Below are 5841 nucleotides of genomic sequence, written 5' to 3' on the forward strand. Positions count from 1 at the left end.
GTCACTAACCAGTAGGTGGCAGTAGTGTTCTTTGACAAACATGGATGCCTCCAGTAAAGCACATTCACATGAAAATTACTCTGAATTAAAAACACTGATCAGTTATTGAACAGGATGGAAGAATTTCATATTTAAAGAACTTTCAGAAGTTTGATTTCTGAATATGAGCGGACTTTTCCTTTAACTAAAATTTCTCTTTTAAACAAGTGGACTAATTTATTCCCAGTGAGGAACCCAGTATGTCATTCATTAAACCTGATGTAGATCCATTTTAGCCTGACTGAAGACCAGCTCCTCTGCTTTTATAGCCAGCCAATAGGAAACCAACCAGCTGGTTGCATTAAGGAAGCAATGATTCAACATATTCTACATATTGGCTCCGTTTTATGAAGGAAGTTTAACCACGATAGTCAGAAAGTTGCCTGCAAGAATCTGAAAGCTGTGACAGGGTGAAAAAAAACCTTACATTGGACGTAATAACTGAGTTTGAAACAAACAAAAATCAGCCTGAGCAAAGTTCAGAGGAGATTATAAGTGTGTCGAAGGTTGTAGAGGCTGCCAGCTTACAGCGCTTCTGAAGGCAGAAGCAGCGCAGTTTATACCGCTTCAACTTTTATTCACATAAGCCACATTTCAACCACAAACCTTCATGTGTTTTATGAGGATTTATGAGAAACACCAAAGTGGTGGATAATTGTGAATTGTAAGGAAAGTGGTACAGAAAGGAAACCTGTAACGCTCTGCTGCACTGACAGCATTCGGTCTTCCTGGGTATGACCTCAGCAGGCTGGAAATGTTAACATGAAATTTATTATGTTTGCTAATTGGATTGGCAGGGTTCACACAGCGGTCGGGTCTTTTACTGTTGAATTCTAATGCAGGAATATGTGCTTTGATTTGAACCATGTCACGTATCTCCGGCTGTAAGTTTAGGGTTGTTTAACTATAGGGAAGGTGAACCTCTAGCCTCATGAGACCAGCCTGATCTCGCGAGCTTTCAAGGTTTCACTCGCAGATCAGTCTGGAGACTCTCCGTTAAAGAAAATTTGGAGCCGTTCACCAAACGAACGTCCAATCAGCGTTGGCTTTGAGGCGGGTTGAGGTGTGACGCAACGAGAAGCGCGACAGTTCAGTCTAAAGAACATGGCGGCTTCAGCCGATGAAACTAGCGTTAGCGTGGCTATCGAGCAAGTTTTATCGGAATTACAGAGTATTTCTTCACTGAAAGAAGAGCAAATCACTGCTCTGGAGGCTTTTCTCAGAGGAAAAGATGTTTTTGCTCTTCTCCCGACTGGTTTCGGCAAGAGTTTGATCTATCAATTGGCTCCTCTTCGTCGTCGCTCTGTTAGTACGTCATATGCTTCGTTGATTTGATTGGTTTATTTGGCCCGTCTATCACCAACATAGGCCAATCAGCTAACCAGTATTTTCGCCCCTTCCCAAAATTACTTCAACGGAAGGTTTCCAGATGGATATGCGGAGCAAATCCATCTGGTGGATTCAGGTTAGTGAACCTCCACCTGCCCCATCTTCACTTCAGCTCTGCCAGTCTTTTCTGGTCCTTTCTGAAGAAGCCAGCTTGGTTTCTCCACCAACATGCATTACAGGCTTACAAAAGAAGACAATTGACCCCCATTCTAAAGGGGTGGACCCATTCATCTGTTTCAATTTGCAATTCAATTCCTCACAATTTCAATTTGTTTTCTAAACAAAAACAAGGCTTTGTTGGGTTACTGTATAAAGCCTGGAACTCAACGCTATTTCTGACATTTTAAATTGAAAAACTTCCTGGATGGGAAGAGAAACGTCTCCAAACTTGGAAACAAAGTCCAGTGGATTTTTTTTTTTTTTTTTAGTATTCATTATACCCTTTTCTTTTTTTTAAGTCATAATTTAAGTCATAATCTTAGACATCTTTCAGAGTCTGACTTTGTCTTCACCAGATCTCTTTCTATTTATACCAGCTGATGTGTTTTGTTGTCTGTTGATTGACTGAAAGTGAATCTGAACTTTAACTCCCACTCACCCAGAATGGCGATAGGCAACCAACACGAAGCTTTCGGGCTGCACTTTACCATGTTCATCCCAAGCCTGCGCAGTCTGTGCGACCCTCAGCAGGCCAAGAAATGGCTGTCACTGGCAGAGTCCTACCAGGCCGTGGGCACATATGCCCAGACTGAGCTGGGTCACGGTCAGTCCTGGATGTAGAGACTAAATCACTCACTGTATCAGTTCCTGAGGCCCTAAGAGACACATTCTGTAATGTTAAAAAGCCCAAACCCCAACTTTTATGTCCAACAGTTTGGTACCAAGGAGAGAAAAAGGAAGATTCTTGTGTGTGTTTGACAGATGGGTATCATGTAGTGGAGTCGGGCCTCCTTTCTGCTAATAGGAGAGCTCATATTAGGAATGATTTTTCTAACAAAATGTCCTAAAAAGCTCCTGTAGCTGCTCTAGAACTAACATTGTTCTACTGTGGGATTAACACCTTCTGTTAAACTAACCTGTTTCCTGCTTGTTTCCATGCTATAATAATCCACCAATGATGTTCATTTTGATCAAATGTGTCATAATTGATTACTATCTTTGACTAATAACCAGGAGTTCTGTCTTCTGATTGGCTGCTGAGATTTTAGTCTAGTGGTAATTGTGGCATTAGACGGTGAACGAGCGGCGCTGTGTGATCAGGGCGGCGGCCATGTCTACTTTAGTGGACCGAATCAAAAAGAGAAGCAGCCGCTGCGTTTGAGCCAATGGTCAGATGTCGGTTTGGTTTAGAGCATCACTAGAGACCAAAACCATAAATCAAAAGCAGTTTGTGATTCCATAAATACTGATATGAGATTTTCATTGGAAATGAGGGAATGAGATTGGATTGAATGAAAAACATAATTATGCTGGAATCAAATATGCATGTTTTTTTTGGGGTTTTTTTTGCTGACCAGCTGTTTTGTCTTTGTTGCTTTTCTCTTTGCTGTTTTCTCTCTCCCCTTCTCTGCTTCCCTCTGAACCATGGATGAAAACTATCTGAATCTTCCTCTGTAATTCACCTGCCTTAACTTTCTATCTGATGGCTTCCATCCATCGTTAATATCTCCCTCCACACCTTTTCCATAAACCCCCCTGCTTTTCTTCCCTGTTTGCCCCCCCTCCCCCTCCTTACGGCTTGCGCGGCCCAGTTGTGTGCACCCCGGCAGGCCATCGCCCTTGGATCTTCACTTGGCGATGTTCCTGCCCACCCTGCTCAACCAGGCCACTCCGGCTCAAATGGACCGTTTCTTCATGCCCGCCTGGAACCTAGAGATCATCGGCACCTACGCTCAGACCGAGATCGGCCACGGTAAAATAAAACGGACCCGTCCAAACCTTCAGTTTGTCACACAGCAGTGTTTTGTCTTGTAATTTTTATTAAATTCAGGTTATTTCTATAGCGCCAGTTCACAACACATGTCATCTCAAGGCACTTTACAGTCCACCAAATCATCCAGTCAGATTGATTCAAAGTTTTCTAGCTAAGGAAAGCCAGGCAATCCCTCACACTAACCATACTTGTAGCGACAGTGGAGAGGAAAAACTCCCTTTGAACAGGAAGAAACCTCCAGCAGAACCAGGCTCAGTTCTGCTTTTACCTCATAGATGAGTCACTGAAGTTGCATCGCAGTCCAGAAGCAGCTGAAAGTGACTTTTAAGTTTTATCTGTGAGGTAATTTTGTTTGTTTTTTCTTCAGGGATACGCAGGTAAATATCTGATTGTTAAAGTGTCTCATAAAGACGTAATATCTTCTCCACTCCACATGAGAAGCACGGTTAAAGTTTCTAAAGCAGATGAACTTCTGTCCACAGCGACTAAAACCTTAAGCTTAAAATTCCCGGCTCCTCCTGTAGATTAACCTCCAGCTGTTAGCATGACCCCTTCCCTTTCCTCTCTATCACCTCACGCTTTGTTAAAGCATTGTTTGGGGCCTGTGTTTGTGTCTCACTTTCTCATAATCTCAATATATTTCAGCACCATGCTGAGATCTGTCAAACACTACAAGATGCTTTACTCCTTTGTGTCATAGCTGCATACTGAATTGGCTTTTCTTTGCATTGAAATTCAAACCCATGTGGCCTAAACAGGTTGTTATACAGTCATACTTATTAATCCATAACTAAATATCCTCATTTTTTTAAACTTGTGTCCTGTTGGGCTTTGATTTTTAAAATGTTTCTGGACGCAGGGACACATCTCAGGGGGCTGGAGACCACAGCGACGTACGATCCAGCCACACAGGAGTTTGTCCTGAACAGTCCGACCGTCAGCTCCATCAAATGGTGGCCCGGAGGACGTAAGCGGCGTCACAGTCCTGTGATAGACGTGAGGAGTTTCTGCACCGATGGAGCCAAACTGATCCTCTCTCCCTTCTGTTCCAGTTGGGAAGACCTCCAACCATGCCATCGTCTTAGCCCAGCTCTACAGTCTGGGAAACTGCCACGGCCTGCATGCTTTCATCGTTCCCATCCGCGACATGACCACCCATGAGCCTCTGCCAGGTAATCCCAGTCTGTTAGAAAGGGTTTAGTGTGGTATTTGTAACCAAACCATCTGTCATCTGTTTGAGTTTCTCTCTTCTCTGCTTTTCTCCCTCAGGTATTGTTGTTGGTGATATTGGCCCCAAGTTTGGCTTTAATGAGGTTGATAATGGATTCCTGAAATTGGAGAACGTGAGAATTCCTCGAGAGAATATGTTGATGAAGTATTCCAAGGTAATCAGACTACCTCAGAACCGGAGCGTCTCTCTGCAAAGATATGAACATTATTTTATTGCACTCTTACCAACATTGAATAACTGCTGAGGTATTAATGTGATGTTTATTAGACTGTGATTTTGAAGATCTAGATTCTACATCTAGGGGTCTGCAACCTGCGGCTCTAGAGTCTCATGTGGCTCTTTGGAGCCTCTGCAATGGCTCTTAAAGGAGAGGTCCGGTCAGCGAGGAATAATCAATGGATCGTTATTTATACCTAAAAATTTGTGCAAAATGATTTAATGAATTTTGCATTAATCTGTCAAAAATAAAAACCTTTTTCATCGCGATCACTGAGTCTGGAAACGGCCGTTTTTGCCCCAATATAGTAAAGGGCTGGTTACCCTCCCGCAGCAGTGTGTCGCAGGTATGTTGCAGATATTTTTGATTTATATTCAATATTGAAGCTTGGTCTGCGCTATGTGATTCCACGCCACAACGAAAGAGGGACAATCAGGAACTAGCTGTGGGTCTGGATACGGCCGAGGCGGTGAGGAAGTTGGGGCAATTTGTGTAACAATGAAGGGCCAAAAAGAGCCGGGATCCAGGTGGGAAAAGGGTCCCAGCGTTCTCGTGCACCTCAGTGTTCTAGCTGGTCCATTTTCATGAGTCGTTTTCCACAATGGCGGTCATACAAAAAAAAAACAAGACAGTAAGTTAACAAACGGGAAATAAGCATAGAGTATAGAGGATGTAGATTTGACCGATCAGAGGCCTCCTGTCTGCAGCACTGTCTGCGCTCACCTACAATTTTGGAGAGGTGCAGTAGAGTGTCTTGGGAAGGGGCGGGGCATATCTGCGTTAACTGCGACACTCATGCAGGCGACCTGGTTTCTGAGTATAAATCAGCCTTAACCCCTCCCTCCTGCCATCTTCCAGCAGTGACGTCACGGTGCGGTAAGCCTAGCGCCATTCTCCCCGCTTTCCAAGCTAAATCAATGGGAACTACTAGACACATCTGCAATCAACAACAATTATTGAAGATTTCCAGAGGACTTCACCATTGAAATTCACCAGAGCTATAGTGAAACTGACTTCTCCTTTTATAAAAAA

General features: G+C 43.5%; 1 protein-coding gene across 2 annotated transcripts in view; it reads left to right on the forward strand.

Moving 5' to 3' along the window:
• The window catches only part of acox1 (acyl-CoA oxidase 1, palmitoyl), a 31101-nt gene that overhangs the window by 3118 nt on the left and 22142 nt on the right, over window positions 1-5841 (forward strand). Inside the window, exons 3-6 of one of the 2 annotated variants that reach the window (XM_015399110.1) lie at window positions 2031-2191; window positions 4221-4328; window positions 4414-4533; window positions 4631-4746. In XM_015399110.1, coding sequence (XP_015254596.1) covers window positions 2031-2191; window positions 4221-4328; window positions 4414-4533; window positions 4631-4746 — 505 coding nt within the window. Of the gene's footprint in view, window positions 1-2030; window positions 2192-3179; window positions 3341-4220; window positions 4329-4413; window positions 4534-4630; window positions 4747-5841 lie in introns of both variants that reach the window. The other variant, XM_015399109.1, reaches the window with a different exon arrangement.

The sequence above is a fragment of the Cyprinodon variegatus genome, unplaced genomic scaffold (genome assembly GCF_000732505.1).
Source record: "Cyprinodon variegatus isolate N-32 unplaced genomic scaffold, C_variegatus-1.0 Scaffold989, whole genome shotgun sequence".
Taxonomy (NCBI): Eukaryota; Metazoa; Chordata; class Actinopteri; order Cyprinodontiformes; family Cyprinodontidae; genus Cyprinodon; species Cyprinodon variegatus.